This window comes from Canis lupus, chromosome 1 (assembly GCF_011100685.1).
Source record: "Canis lupus familiaris isolate Mischka breed German Shepherd chromosome 1, alternate assembly UU_Cfam_GSD_1.0, whole genome shotgun sequence".
In the NCBI taxonomy this organism is placed as follows: Eukaryota; Metazoa; Chordata; class Mammalia; order Carnivora; family Canidae; genus Canis; species Canis lupus.
Window position 1 is genome coordinate 47,000,251 of NC_049222.1, and position 15,600 is coordinate 47,015,850.

The 15,600-nt window shown below is 37.9% G+C and overlaps 1 protein-coding gene across 10 annotated transcripts in view; it reads left to right on the forward strand.

Moving 5' to 3' along the window:
* ARID1B (AT-rich interaction domain 1B) overlaps positions 1 to 15,600 on the forward strand; it is a 435,055-nt gene that overhangs the window by 147,604 nt on the left and 271,851 nt on the right. For all 10 annotated transcript variants that reach the window (XM_038526412.1, XM_038526413.1, XM_038526417.1 and 7 more), the window contains exon 4: positions 12,454 to 12,564. In XM_038526412.1, coding sequence (XP_038382340.1) covers positions 12,454 to 12,564 — 111 coding nt within the window. The remainder of the gene's footprint in view (positions 1 to 12,453; positions 12,565 to 15,600) is intronic.

Genomic DNA, 15,600 nt, shown 5'->3' on the forward strand with positions numbered 1-15,600 from the left:
TCTAGTTTTTACTTTAGAATGGCACATGGATATTATTTCATTTATTATTAATAAATAACCCTGAGAGGTCATACAGCAGGTTTTCCTTGAATGTGGTGGGGCTTGGGTTTGATTGCAATTCTACTTTAATCTGAGGGTTTACTGTCTCCTTTATTACTGTTTATATATAATAGGGAAGCATTTTGCTCCAGAAATAGGCTGATATTCATGCCTTAAGGCCATTGATATGGGGCTTTTTGTTAACCCCATATCAATGGGGTTAACTGTTTTTGAAATTTCAGTGTGAATTGGAATCACCCGGAAGACTTTGTTAGAGCACATGTGTGTTGGACCCTTTTCCCCAAGTTTCTGCTTCAGTTTGGAGTATGGCCTGATAATTTTCATTTCTGACAAGTTTCCATGTGATGCTGCTGTTAACTGATGCCCCAGGATCAACCTCAGAGAACCACCGTGTAGATTCAGCAGTTCAGAGTTGTTTGGGAATAGTCCCTGGCCCAACACACTCAGAGGCACTCCCTCTCTCTCCTGGGACCCCAGGCTTCTGCAGCTCTGAGGTTAATATCCTGCTCAGCAGGAGAACCCAGGAGCCTGGACCTCACTCACTCTTGGACCACTTGGCAAGTATTTGGAATCCCATCTTTGCTTTAGAGCAGTGGTTTTCAACCTTTGCTTCCCCTACAGAAAAGCAGTGGAAGGATTATCCTTAGAATGTCCTTGGAAATTTGAGGCATTTGTTTTAATGTAAAATGGCTAAAGAAATAAATTTTGCTTTAATAAATAAATTTTACTTTAATTTCGAGTTAATTAATGGTAATACTAAATTTCTGGGATCTTCTTTTTCTTCTTTTTTTTTTTCCAAATAGAAATTCAATTGACTCTTTAATGATAAAAATTTTTCTATATTCATAACACTTAACTGTAATATATGTAATTTTAAAAACTAAGGAACCTCTGAGAAATTCAGATGAGTTTGTTAATTCTTAGAGTGTCTATAGTCTGTTTACTTTCATCGAAGATCAGTAGGAAGTGGATGCGGACTTCTCATCTTTCCCCTTATAGTCTATATTCTGAAAACAACAACTGGAGTAGGGAAAGAGAGAATTTCATAGACCAAATGGTCCATTTTAACTTATTTTTAAAGGTTATGGAAGTCGGGCAGCCCTGGTGGTTCGGCAGTTTAACGCCACCTTCAGCCCAGGGCATGCATGATCCTGGAGACCTGGGATCAAGTCCCACGTCAGGCTCCCTGCATGGAGCCTGCTTCTCCTTCTGCCTGTGTCTCTGCCTCTCTCTCTCTCTCTGTCTCTGTCTCTGTCTCTCATGAATAAATAAATAAAATCTTAAAAAAAAAAAGGTTATAGAAGTCATATATACTCATGGTAAAAAACAAAACAACCCCCAAGAAACCTCAACAGAATCCTTTTGAGTTCTTTAATTTTGAAAGTGATACTGGTACGACGCAAAACGACAGCCACAAAACGAATCCTGTATAGCTGGCTTTTATTGTTTGATGTTTTTTCAGTTACTTTTTTTTTCTCCTAGCCTTCTTTATTTTTTGCCCTTGGTGGTTTTAGCTTTTACTCCAAAGGCATTTCATGGGGAAGTCAACTTTTTAAAAGTGATCCCTGTACAGCTTTAGGGATGAGTTGGCAAGACAAGCTTGAGGCAGGATCTTTCTGGCACCTTACTTCACTCCTTGGCAAAAACAAACTCTCTACCTGTTTATACAGCATATGGGTTTCATAAATTCTGTTTCAGCAGGTTGCTATCATGCCACTTGTGTCCCTCATGCTATTCCTTTAATTAAAGTGTGTGTAGTAATGTAAGGTGTCTTGTTTAAATTACTTCTTAGACTAGAGTCACTCAAAAAACCTGGGCTTTTATTGGATAAAGTATTTGGACACTGAATTTGGAAATTTTTTAGCAATTATATTTTTACTTCAGTTACTTAGATAAAGATTGTAGCGTATTGGGATTTAAATCTCTGAAATCATGTTCTCAATCCTGATGAGTCTCATGTTTATTATCTCTGTTAGTTTTTACCCTTTAGCTGCTTTGGCGGCATCCTTAAGAATCTGGTGAAAGGGATCCCTGGGTGGCGCAGCGGTTTAGCACCTGCCTTTGGCCCAGGGCGCGATCCTGGAGACCCGGGATCAAGTCCCACATCAGGCTCCCTGCGTGGAGCCTGCTTCTCCCTCTGCCTGTGTCTCTGCCTCTCTCTCTCACTCTCTCTGTGTGTGTGTGTGACTATCATGAATAAATAAATAAAGAATCTGGTGAAAGCTAGGGGTCCTCTTCCCGGAAGAATACATGCACTTTGCAAAATTTGCTTTAATTTCAGGGAAGTTAAAGCAAATCCCCCTCCTGGAGAGAATTGAGGCCTAAATGAGTTACAGATTCAGGAGTCTAGGTCTCTGGCTCATGTGCCTGGGGTCGTCAGCTCTCTGATCCAGGGAGGAAGGGGTTGGGGTTTTGGCACTAAGAGTCAGTCCTGAGAGAATGTGAGATGCCAGTGCCAGCATTACTTCTTTTCAGAGGGGATGGTGATTTTTTGAACTGCTGCTGCCACCACAGTAGACAAATACCCATTCTTTACATCAGTGGGATTGATCTACCTCTTATAACCATAAGGCATGATAAGCTAGCTCTTGTTAACGACACAGCAAAGTTTTACGCTATAGATACTAGAGGTAATAGAGTACCCTAAAACCCCACATTGTAGTGATTCTTTATCAAACTTTAATGAAAATCCTACATTGTTGTTAGTCAACAATTCTTACTTTATAGGCAAATTTGGGGAAGTTGATTAAAAATTTAGATTCCTAAACCCCAGCCTCAGGATGAGATTTATCAGCTGCAGGGTAGAGTCCAGAAAATAGGCCCTGTCCAGTGGGAAGCAGAGTGGGGAGGCCATTAAATGTGAGCACTCTGGAAAAGGAATATATTTGGTTCCCATCCCAACTCAGCCACTTGCCAGCTGAGTGACCTTGGGCAGGTTACTTAAGAAACTCTGCCTCAGTTTCTTCCTCTTAAAATAGTACTTATTTCATGGGGTTCTGGTCAGATAAAAAGACTCAAGACGGCAAGTCAGATAAAAAGACTCAAGACGGCCTGGCAAATAGCAAATGTCACATAATTATTAGCTGCTCTTGCCATCATCACCATCAGTATAATTGCCAAAGGTAAAGCCCCAGGGGCTCAAGGGAAATTTTGATCTTATTCCTTTTTTTTTTTTTTTAAGATTTTATTTATTTATTCATGAGAGACACAGAGAGAGAGGCAGAGACACAGGCAGAGGGAGAAGCAGGCTCCCTGCGGGAAGCCTGATGTGGGGCTCCATCGTGGAACTCTAGGATCATGACCTGAGCCAGAGGCAGATACTCAACCACTGAGCCACGGAGGCGTCCCTGATCTCATTCTTAAATGTGGTTTTAAAGAGTATAAATCGCAATTGGTAACATTTATTGAGACTTCTATATGCCCGTGCAGTGCTGATTGCTTAAAGGTAGTCTCTTTAATCATTAAAGCAACTCTTGAAGATAAGTCCTTCTATCTTGGTTTTGTGGATGAGGTAAGTAATTCTCAGGTAACAAATTATAGAGTCAAGTTTCTTTTTTATTCTCCGTGTGTGTGTGTGTGTGTGTGTGTGTGTGTGTGTGTGTTTAACACAAAGCATAACTGGATATTTACTGTGGCTCGTTTAGCTTTGTGATTTTATGAAAATAAATTAATCTATTAAAAAATCTTAGTTATTTAAGTCCAGCTCTTGAGGATCTTCATATTTCTCTTTGGTATTTTAGGAAATTAATTTTAGGCACATTTCCCTTTTCACTCTGGGTCCCCTGCTAGTTTAGGAAGAAGTTCTTACAAAAATGAAGAGAAAACAAGAAGCTTTTCTCAAGTTTTGAGTGGCCTCCAGAACTTAAACTTGATTAGAATTGGGGAGACAGCCCTCTTGGGGAAGTGTTCTCTCTTTTCCAGCCCACCCAGGGCTCACCTTACCACAGGCCCAGGGGCTGCTGCAGCTGCAGGTGTACTGGTAAGTCTGGTGCCATGATGACACATCCTCATTAATGGCAGGCTACAACTGTAGTGTTGAATTTGCCATCAGAATTAATGAGACACATGAGTAAGAAAATATAAAGTAGCTTGTATACGCCTGTCCTTTTTCTAGAATGGTTTTCAAAATTTTTAAATTTTGGAAATAATTATGCCTGTGAATTGGTAGGAAAATTGCAACAGTGTTCTGAATCTAGCCAACTCTATACTCAATCAGTATATATGGTGTATTCTGGGGAATTTGGCTTTACTATAAGCTGAGAAGCTGCCTTTGGAATCAGTAACAGTAAAAAACCATATGAGCCTTGGTCATGTGATTTTTTTGGGGGGTCATGTGATTTTTAAATCTACTCTAAAAGCTGTTTGGAACAAGAGTTTAAAGAGAGATACGGGGGGGAACACATTGATATGGACATAGAAGAATTAAAGTGAGTTAGCAGTATCTTAAACTGATTGTGCTGATTGTAGAACACCCACTCTGCTGGGAGTCCCTGAGCCGTACCCCCGCCCCCCCCCCAGTGCCTGGTATATGGGAGTGTTGGGAGTCAAGTGCACATTCACTGTACCCTTCACCTTCCCTGGTTGACTCCTCCAGTATGGTTTCTAAAGTAGGAAACTGAACTGAAAAATTCATCCAGGGTCACACAGGTGGTGAGTAGTCTAGAAGTTGGAATTTGATCTTGGGTTTCTTTGACTCAGAGGTTCATGACTCTTGGAGATTTGTGGCTGGAAAAGCCTCCTTGGAATCAGTGAAAGAAGAAACAAGGCCTTTAAGAGCCTAGACTAAGAAGATAAGGGTTAGAGTGTCAGATTTAGGCAAGGAGGATGGCTGGACTGAGATTATGACAGCTTGATCAAGGGATGAGATTGAGAACGGATTGCTGAGTTAGCAATTGGAGAATCTAGGGAAAATGACACTGGCAAGGTTAAATTCGTTAGGATTATGGAGGGATTAAATACAGCTAAGTGTTAGGATTAAGTAGTATAGCATATATGTTAAAGATAAAATGGTAGGAGGGAGCTTAAGAAACTGAAAGATTAAACGATCTATGTTTAATGGGTTTTCTTGGGGGGAAAGGGGATTGATGGCAAGGGGACCAATGAGGAAGTTCTTGTAGGAAAGCTAGAATCAGTCCCCCAGCCTCAGCCCCCTCTGGATTCCCACTAACTCCATTTTCATTAAATGGAAAATTTCAAACATAAACAGAAGTATACAGGATCCCTGTGCACCCATCACTCATCTTTAATAGTTCTAGGGCCAGTCTCATTGCATCCACACTCCCTTCCCTCATCCCCAACCCCCACCCGCAATATTATTTTGAAGTAAGTCCCAGACATCATATCACTTAATCTGTAAATATTTCAGCATACATCTCTAAAAGATAAAGGGCTTTAAAAAGGAAACATAGGGCAGGCCGGGTCGCTCAGCGGTTTAGCGCCACCTTCGGCCCAGGGCCTGATCCTGGAGACCCGGGATCGAGTCCCACATCAGGCTCCTTGCATGGCGCCTGCTTTTCCCTCTGCCTGTGTCTCTGCTTCTCTCTCTCCTCTCTGTGTATTCTCAGAAATAAATAAATAAAATCTTTAAAAAAAAGGAAACATAAACATACTATGGTTATCACATTTAAAACCTACATTTTCACACCAATTATCTAAATTCCTAGTAGCCTCATAAATGGAATAAATGTTTAATGTACATTGTAGGGTAGTTTGAATCAAGATCCAGGTTAAAGTCCAGTCTTAGAATTGGCTGATAGCTTCTCATCTCTAGCATTTCCCTCTGTCTCCATCTCTCTCTTTTCCTCTCCTTTTCTTTTTACTATTGGAACTTATTTGTTGAAGAAAGTAGGTCATTCGTGTAGTAGAGATTCCCACAGTTTGAGATTTGCTGATTGATTTGCTATGGTTTAGCATGTTCTTCAGCCCTTTTTATTTCCTATAAATTGGTAGTTAGATACACAGGCTTTATCAAATCATTATCAATTTTTTGTTTTGGCAAGAATATTTCATTGCTGGTTTGTTCGTGAGAAGGTATGAATGTCTTGATTTTTCTTTCTTTTTTGATGCACCACTAATGCTATAGTCTTCCTTCTCTCTCAATTTTTATTATTATTTTTTACTACGTTCAAGACTGCCAGTAACAAATAGCAAAAATGTGTTTTGTAGCACATTGCTACCAGGCAGGGTAGCTGTTAACATGATAAATATTCTTGGACATGAGCCCAAGTTTTGTTCTGTTTTATGTATTTGTCCTCTTATATTTGTTTTTATATTGCTGTATCTAAGTGTAAGCTGTTCTGAGCCATTCAGTCAATCATTCACAAGCCTCTTACTGAGTACCTGTCCATGCTTGGCCCTGGGAGCCCAAGAGGAAGGAAGAGTCCAGATCAGGAGATACACAAACAATTAAAATACAACATTGTAAATTTTTTTTATTTTTTTAAAATATTTATTTAGAGAGAGAGAGTGTGCAGGAGTGGGGGGAAAGAGGCAGAGGGAGAGAGAGAAAATCTTAAGCAGACTCTCCATGTTCAATATGGAGCTTGACCCGCAGCTTGATCTCATGATACTGAGCTCCTGACCTGAACAGAAATCATGGTGGACAAGAGGCTGTACTACAGTAAACTGGCCAAAAGCAGAGGCCTGACAGTTGGGAGAAAGACAAAAGAATGTAGATTTGACAGTGACTTGGGGTTTGGTGATATGTTAGAAGTGTATGAATGGTGAAAGAGATAAAAAGCTCTGAGAAGTCCCCTGTGGAGGTGAAGGTCCTTGACCAGGTGGCAACCCGAAGGAGGAGGATCAGATTGGAGGATGAAGAAGAAGGTCCTTTCCTGGCATCATGTGTATAAGGGGCTTTATACCCTCAAGTAGAAATGTTTATAGTGCAGTTGAACAGATGGGACTTGAAATAGAGATTTGGGAATTGTCACCAATCAGGAATCAGGGTGGTTGGAATCTTTGAGGTAAAGATCTGAGGGGCACCAGTTATTTGGGGACGGGCAGAAGGAGTGGAACTGGCAGAGGTGCCTTAGGTGAACATAATCTGAGAAGGCTGGGCCTCTTTATATTGCTTTCTGCCAGTCAGTTTGGGGACTTGAAATTACTATTCGATGATAATGAGTGGTAGAGTAGTCTTAGTTTTAAATTTGTGGGAGTTTTAAATTTTAATATTTCTTATTAATTCACAATATTGTAATTGAGTATTTTGGAAATATCCGCTTATAAAATATGCAAGATTTGTAACTTCTGAAAGGGAAATTTAGGAGAATATATGGAAGAATAGGGTAATACCTTTAAAAAGTTAAAACTGCATTAAATCCTTATTATGTAATAGTGTTTGAGGCTTCCAGTAGTCTCCAGTAGTTAGGATAGAAATGAAAATTTGTCCATCACATTGAGATACTAGCAGTGTTAGACGTTAGCTGTGCAAGTCCTTTAAGCTTTTGCTTCCTTGTGGTAAAATATAAGAGGATGCTAAGGACTCACCTTATAGGATTTATTGTAAAGGCGGACCGTGCACGGTACCTGTCACAGAGCCCTGTCTGCAAATGCCAGCTGTCTTTGTTAGTAACATTTCCATTAGGGCGTTCCTGAAATGGTGACTGTGCCATTCTGAAGTAGGTATTTTATAGATTTATGTTGCTTTCCTTTTGGAAAGGATATTTTACATTTATTTACAAACTAAAGCTGGGGAGGTCAATAGCATGCTGAGTTCCTTGATCAGAGTAATGATTTCACATGACTGGCAGCCCCATGTGGCCATGGGGACATTTTCTCTGTGGCCATGACGCCCTTCCCTCCTACTACAGTGTCTGATAATGCTGGAACCATTTCTTTTCCCTGTTAGTAGTTGGATTGATGATGAGAGTTTCCAAAGCAGGGAGAAAAAAGGAGCAAGAAATTTTTTCTGACCTAGATACTGTAGGACCTTATGAGGCCATTCAAGTTCTCATCATCCTACTCTGGATTATTGCAATAGTATTAACGTGACCATTTTTATTCTTTGTAGCACATCTGTACTTCTTGTGATTATTGAAGTAACCTGAAAACCTTTCTTAAGTAACCTGAAAATCACCATGTGTTCTATCTAGTTTTTTGCTGGTTTCTGGACTGAAACCTCCCTGGCCCCTTAGTACCATTGGTATGTCTAGGACTGAGGTGTTTTTACCACATCTGCTCATCCATCTTCCTTTGGTTTGTATTCTGTGTATGTGCTCTCAAATTTTTGTTTTCCTGTTACTATCTCCCAATTCTCCTACCACTCCCCTCTACTCTGGATTTCCTGCCCCCCCCCCCATTTTTTTAATCTTTTGAGAGAGAGAGAGAGAGAGAACACGAACCAGCAGGGGAAGAGGCAGAGGGAGAGGGAGAAACAGACTCCCTGCTGAGTGGGAGTCCAATGCAGGACTCCATCCCAAGACCCGGAGATCATGACCTGAGCGAAGGCAGATGCTTAGCCATCTGAGCCCCCAGGTGCCCTGGCATTTTGAGGTCCTAGGGTAAATATTTTTAATGAGGCTTCCTACTATTCCAGAATGATGGACTGGAGTGTTGACTGATGCTCCTTTTGTTAAGAGCACTTTGCTAGACTCTGTCAAAAGTTTACATGTGTACCAACCCTTTGGCAGAAATTCTCCTTTTGGAGGTTTATTATTCTCCAGAGATAGATCACATGAAGATGAATGTGTACAGATTTTATCATGGTGCTGTGTGAGTTAGGAAAAGACTGGGAACAACCTGAATGTCCATCAGTAGGGGACCAATTAAATAAGTCACAGTACTGACAAATACTGCAATACTAGGGAGCACTAAGCAAAAGAATAGATATTTAGATGCAGATATGGAATGAGCCCCACACTATATTGTTAAGGGACCGAAAAATAAAGGAAATATGCCACATCGTGTTTAAAGGAAAAAGGATTTAAATAAACATTTGTACTTGGTAACTAATGCATTGAGCAGTCGTGGGAAGAGAAATAACAACTATGAGCAGCAATTCTTGTGGAGGGCATCCTGGAAAGAAGGTGGTTGCTCTGTTTTTCAGTGTTTTTCGCTTTGTATCTTTCGAACTCATACCATAGGAACATTTTCCCTTTTAATTTTTTCTTAAAAGGTGTCCTTGGCCTTTCATTCTTCATTTTCTTTAAAGTCTTGTGTTACCGTTAGTACTTAATTTATCACCATAAAAAAACCGAAGCACTCGGGCTCTTGGCTTTGACAATAGACTCACGTGACAATTTTGATCCTTATCCTTCCTTATGATATGAGTGAGACACGAGTGTTTTACTACCTGCTCATGCTCCACACGTAAGCTAGGAAGTAGCTGATGAAAAGGAGGGTTCCATACTAGGTGTTCAGTAAATGTCTACCACGTCTGCTGAAAGAAACACCTAGGTGGACCCTTCATGTGTGCATGCCTGTACCCCAAACTCTTTTCACACTTTTGTTGTTTTCTGAGTCAATCTTCCTTTTACCTTTGACTCATAACATGAAGACGGTTAAAACCAGAATCCATGAATGGTTAAAAGTCTGTGGGTGAGATGAAGAAAACTCATATTGATAAAGAACTGGGAAGGGGTAAACCACATTCCCCACTTGCGGTTCTTTTCGCATTGCAGCATGATCACAGTGAGAGAGACTTTATAGTCGTGGCTTTGTATGCGTACAGCAGAGGAATGCAGTAATGTGCGTGTCAGCTAGTATACACACTTGTGTGCACTAGTTCAAACCTGTAAATAAACAAAGATGGCAATGATGTGTTAAAAATGTAAGGCTGTGTCTTGTCATTTGTTTATAAAATGATGCTGAATATCTTCTTTATTTTCTGATACTGACATTGCCCTTTTATTGTCTATTAAAGTACTCATTACTATTACTCTTCTTGAGGTGAAAATAAGTACATACTAGAAAATAAATATAGCTCTGAAGGGGGAAAATCTCAGGTTTGTTATGGAATATAACCTTTCTATCTTTATTAAAGCTGCCAGAAGTAGACTTTATAGTCCCAGTGTGAATTATATATAGATGATGATTGTTTTAGGTTAAAACTTGGTACCTTTTCTGGATGTTTTCTCAGTTAAATTAATCCTTATGTTTCAACATAAATTGAGGCAGAACAAGTTCCCACTTCAGCAATTCTCACTAAATTTTGTTTCAGTTTTATTTCCAACTGAATTTAATAATCAAAAGCCTCTTGTGGTTAGGAATAGTGTTTGAGACTTTGGTAGAATCTAATTATTTTTGAACTTTTTAAAGCCTTAAAAAGTGAAATGTAAAGCCATAGTAAAATTTTCTGATAGCTTTCATAGTCTATTAGTTCAATGTTGCTTATTTTAGAGGGGACAGTATCTAAATTGAAATGTGTATTCATTATAGTTGTAATGGTCTCTTTCAACTCTTTTAAAAATCAGTTTATTTAGCTACAAAGGGAAAATAAAAAAAATTTAAAAGGCTAATAAGCATAGGGCATGTGAGCCTGTTCCTGTTTCTTAACCTGGAGTTTAGTTAAAAAAAAAAAAAAAAGAGAGAGAGCACTGCCCATAAACTCTGTGTGCGCACACGCGTGTATTTGAGGAGCTAGCGGGGGTCTGCTCATTTGTTTGCCCATTGTGAGGCTGTCCAGCACCTTTGTGGGGTTTTTTTGTAACGTGGTGAAGGCCCTGAATGGAAGCCTTGTGCCCTACTTGATTTGAAATCCTCTATGTTAATCTAAAGGAACCTGCAGGGCACCCAGCGGGAAGTCTGTGTGACAAGTGGAGGTCTGGGATCCGGAAGAAATGGTGCTGGGGGGCAGGGGGGCAGTGAGAGTGGTAATAATCTTTCAGCCTTCAGCTTTTGTCCCTTGCAGCCTAATTGTTACCCTCTGCTGGCAGCCAGATTGAAGGGCTACCCTTTTGGGTGTCCTGGGTTGCATGTGCTTACTGAGGCCTCACCTAACTGTTACCAGATTAAAACCTGGACAACTGGGATTTAACTCTCTTACAAAAGCATGGTACTGACTGGGCATTATGCATTCCTTTTAGAGGTTAGATATTTTGATTAATTGTGTGTGTGTGTGTGTGTGTGTGTAGCTTTACTTAAAGGATAAAAGGGTTGCTCGGGAAATGCTGTATTGTTGGCATGCTCTTTATTACAGAGCCTGTTTAAAACCAGCACTTGGCTAGTTAAATCTAGTTTGTACAGTTTGTGTACTTTGTAGTACTAGCTATTGGTCCAAAGTTTCTTGGCTTAAGAAGCCATGTAATTTTAAGTGTATACTGTGTGAGAAAGGGGTGGGGCAATAGGAGCTTTTTATAGGGCTTCACCTAATAAACATTAATTTTTAATGTAATATTTTGAGAGTTTAACAGGAGAAGTAGAACTTGTGTATAATGTTTCTTTGATACTAACACTGACAGGGAAAAGGGGAGAATTTTATTTTTAAGTGATATTTTGTATTCGTTTTTTTTCTCTCCACTCAGAAACTGGTTCTCCAACTTTCAGGGCCAATTAAGACATGCTATAATAAGTATTTTATATTCTGTCCTGCTGTTTGACTTTGAGTGTAAATGGTGATAGAATGTTTAGTAGCTGAGCATACATAGTTAAACAGCTAGAGATTGGGTATATAGTAAGTTTGGTGTGGTGTGGTATTTGGTTTATATAATAGTATTTCAGCATAATACTGAAACCATGCAGAATACCTCCTGGAAAAGTGTTCAACAGGATGCCAGAAAGGCCATGTTAATGATAAGTTTCTCATACCTCAGCAGGTTTTTTGGGCGTGTTTTGTTTCCCTACTGCTGTTTTATTCTTTATTGTGGTTCTCTGGAAACTATGCCACGTGAACATATGGAATTCTATACGTGAATGTTTATTGGTTTTGTAGAAACCCCAGGATACTGTGAGCATAATAACTATGTTGTTTTGTGGGTTATCAAGGAGACATACAAAAAGTCAGTTGTTAATAAAGTTTTCATTAAGTATTTTGACATTTTAAAGGTAATATTAAAGGCAGCTCAACAAAAATCAGAATTAAACAATAACATGAGCTTCTGGTTTGCTCTGGTTTAAAATAGAGTTTGATTACAGGTGACCTCCTTTCTTTTCTTTTATTGACTGTTACCTTACTGCAAAACTCAAATATGCTCTTTAGTTTGTATGGTCTCATAATAAATTTAGTTGTGTGTGTGTGTGTGTATACATATATATATTTTAAAAAATATGTGTTTTTTCTCTTGATGATTCACTGCTTAGTTTTTTGTTTCTAGTTTCGATAAAGTGTTAAATAATAGCCATATAACATTTGTATATCTGCTCAACTGTAATATGTTGATAGTTTGTGATAAGCCTTTGTTTTTGTTACAACTCACTGAGATATTTATGAAGTGCTTTATATTTGTGTTTGTTTAGGACATGTCTCAGGAAGGCTATGGAACTAGGTCTCAACCTCCTTTGGCTCCTGGAAAACCTAACCATGAAGACTTGAACTTAATACAACAAGAAAGACCATCAAGTTTACCAGTAAGACATTAATGTGCTGATTTGGAAATGTAATGAGTTAAAACTTTTTAAAAAGAGATGTTGTTTTTGTTTGTTCTACTTTATATTAAGACTTGGGGGAGAAGTTTCTAAATCAGATATATTTGTGATTTATCAAATTTTTAGGGCTTTATTCTTAAGAACTGTGTAGGCTTGGATAAGTGTCGTTCATTTGTAGTTATCTCTTAGTCCAATTGGGAGGCTTATTCGGTGGATAGGTTTTGTGGCAGAAAAGTGTACAGTTGTACAGTTGTGCTATGCTTAACCTGTTGCTTTCTGGAGTGATAAAGACCAGAGGTGTACTATTTAAGAGTTAAATGTAAAGAAATTCCCACTTGGCAAAGGATATAAATGATGAATGAGATAAAGAATCCAGCAGTAGTTTGAATTTCTTCAGGGACTTTATGTAATGAGAAATCACCAATCCTTTTCTACCTAAAAGGAAATATTTTAGTTTAAATTTGGAGAAAGCAGCTTATAAGTATTTCCACTAGTGAATACTGTGTTGTGTTTAGGAGATATGTTGAGTAGAGTAGTGGCTATATTAAAGGGAGTCATATTGAGGCTCATAAAGTAGTTCATCTGTTTTTTTTTTTTTTAATGAGCAGCCTAATTTAAATGAGGTTTTCCTTAAAAACTAAAAGAATACATCTGTGCAAATAAATTTTTATGTTTATTTTCTTGTTAAAATATTTTGATTTGAAGAATTATTATTCCTTAATCTTTATTAAGTTTCATTTAAGGTGGGAGTTCAGGCTAACAATGATTTTAATTTGAATTTCAAATTTTTTACATTTAATAAGATTTATTATTTCTGAATATTTGAGAACCAGCATTTGTAGTGAATGTTTTCCATGACATTTGGCATGCATACTGTATCCATTTTTAAGTTATGTCTAGCCTTAGAGAAGAAGGTAAGTCATGGCTACAGGGTGTATAGTATCTTTGAAGCTGATGCACATGTTTTTGACATCCTAATTTGTTAGCTTTTATTTCTGGGGTGGGTGATGGGTGAAATTTATTGTGATCATTTTGTTAGTCACATTGGAGTGTTTATTGTCTAGTTACTTGGTTTTTTGAAGGAATGAAAGAAGTGATGAATTATGCATTTTGTTCTGTAAGCTTTTTTCTTTAGTGGGTGATTCACAGCTTGGTAAGCATGCAGTTTGTGTGTGCATGAGTATGCAGGTGAGCACTGTTGATACATGTAACAATTGCTGAATATTTGGAAATTGGCTTGTGGATTTAGGAAATTTAAATTGACTCATGGGAAGCAGATAAATGATGAGTTCCACTTTTTTCCCCACCAGATTTGTATTGTTTTTAGAGAAACCCAACTTCGTAGATGTGCCATTGGCTAGTGAAATGTACTGTTATACATGTTGGAAAATTTCTTATAAATTGATAGAGATTTTTTATGCAGCCATAGGAATAGCTTGCGATGTGCTGCTTTCCTCATATCCACTTGAACTTTGGAGTCCTCACTAGGCTGTGTTTCTTTTCATGGCTCTGCACTGAAATGGGTGGTTGATGTTCAGCTAGCTCTACAGCACAGTTAGGTAAGGAGGAAAATATGGTAGTCCTAGAAAACTGATCGAAGAGTTCTGCTCGGGGATGGTGCTTTTTAAGTTGATTATTGAAAAGGAGGCTAAAAGCATTTTAGGAAGCGAACTGATATATTCATCAATAGTTTAAGTTTTTTTGAGTGGTTCTGTTTGTATACATATAATGGCTTGCTTTCTTCCTTAATCTTTACCATACCTAATTCCCAAGAGGATTTAAGGTTGTTCATGACATAAATTTTCTTATGAGCTAAAAACAAAACAACGCAACAGTGCCCCAGTTGGTATTTTCTTTCTGTTTTTGCAAGTCACAGGTAAATAACATGATGATTGACTTATTAATACCATTTCAATATTTTTTTAGAGAGCAGAATTTCCAGGTTTTGTGGTGAGTATATGGGAGTATCAGTTACTGAATAAAGAACAAACCATAGATCAACTGGTTATACCTACCCCCCCCCCCCCAATCTGTTAAGATGAAAATTGGCTTTATTTAAATGAATTTTAGCATGGCAGTTTTCTTTCAACAGGCTTAATTTGTCTAGAAAGTTTCTGTACAGGGTATACTAATATATATTTTTAGCTCTGTGGATGCTGCATCAATATGTTGTTATACACAATTAAGATAATCACAATTTTGGGGAAAAATTTGTTGGTATTCTACATGGCTATACTATCATATTTTTAATGTTACTTCTATTAAATATTTTAGTTCTCCAACTTGGCTAAGTTGATACTGTAGATATTATGAAACTATAGGCAGTCCATCACATTTCAACCTCTAGTTTATAATTTGGAACTAGGGAAATTGTGGGTGTTAGCTTTACATTTTAAATAATTGTGGTATAGTGATTCTAATGTATGATTTTGAAGTCTTTATTCATTGTATATGTGAACTATGAAGAAGGTAGCTTCTCCAATAGTTATTTCTTAATCTCTTTAATTATATGGAGATAGATTTTGTAATATTTTTTGCACATGTAATATTTTCTTCATCATGTTTGTTACATGGTTAAATTTCTATTACAGGAAATCAAGATATTTTCAGTATCTTTATGTTAGATCTATAATTTGATCTTTCAGTAAGTTATCAGCTCATCGTTGTTTGAACTATTGTCTGTCTATATTTGCATGTCATTAAATTCTTAGTGATCTGCAGTAGCTAAAGCAGTTATGTTTTCCAGCTGACTTACATCTTCAGATCATTCATAGTAAAGCAAATAACTGATAAATTAATATTTGTCCTCTTGTTGTCTTGGGGCCATGACCAGTAATATTTACTTATCACTTGATTCACTCAGACCTAAGCTTAGAACAAATCTTTCTTAGTAATATCTACTTATTGTTATAGCTCATAATCGTATAGCTTTTCCCCCATTGAGATAACATTAGCTTACATACCCTTGATATTACCATTTTTAGCAAATTTTACCATATAGCAGGTATTAAAAGTAGC